The sequence below is a fragment of the Ursus maritimus genome, assembly GCF_017311325.1.
Source record: "Ursus maritimus isolate PB19 chromosome X unlocalized genomic scaffold, ASM1731132v1 scaffold_X1, whole genome shotgun sequence".
Taxonomy (NCBI): Eukaryota; Metazoa; Chordata; class Mammalia; order Carnivora; family Ursidae; genus Ursus; species Ursus maritimus.
Window position 1 is genome coordinate 5,058,991 of NW_024423319.1, and position 531 is coordinate 5,059,521.

General features: G+C 53.9%; 1 protein-coding gene across 1 annotated transcript in view; it reads left to right on the forward strand.

The window, feature by feature from the left end:
* Window positions 1–531, forward strand: part of LOC103672936 (rho GTPase-activating protein 36) — a 9,271-nt gene that overhangs the window by 1,157 nt on the left and 7,583 nt on the right. Inside the window, exon 2 of the mRNA XM_040627387.1 lies at window positions 336–401. Coding sequence (XP_040483321.1) covers window positions 336–401 — 66 coding nt within the window. The remainder of the gene's footprint in view (window positions 1–335; window positions 402–531) is intronic.

Below are 531 nucleotides of genomic sequence, written 5' to 3' on the forward strand. Positions count from 1 at the left end.
AGCCTGTTGCACTGTTCCGGCGCCTCAGAGCCGGCAACTGAAGCTTGAAGCCTTGTGTGGAGCTACTGCCGCGTGTGACACCGTGTGCGGTGCGCACGCGGCGCCTCCAACCGTCTGATCTGGTTAAATTCTTCGAGTCTCAGGTGTGGTAAATAGGCTTGGTCCCATTGTCAAACGGGGAAACTGAGGTTGGGAGAAAGCACAACACTTTCAACACGCTGCACCGGGCTGTTTGCCACTCCCCTCCCTGTGGATCAATACATTGCAGTATTTTCGACATTTATTAAATCCTTTTTGTGTGAGTGTGCGTGTCTTTTCTTTTTCTCTTCCTGTAGCTCTACCTATTGACCGTCCAAACACCTTTGAGAAGTGGTTTCTGATTCTGAGAGGACAGCAGAGGGGTGAGGGGCTCTCTTAACTTTTCTTAGGAGCTAAATGGGATGCTGCCAACCCCCCACCCCCTTGTATTGTGTCCCTGGCTACTGGAGGCTGGGCAGTGCTCACCGCTTCTGGGGGCACCCCCCCCCCCCC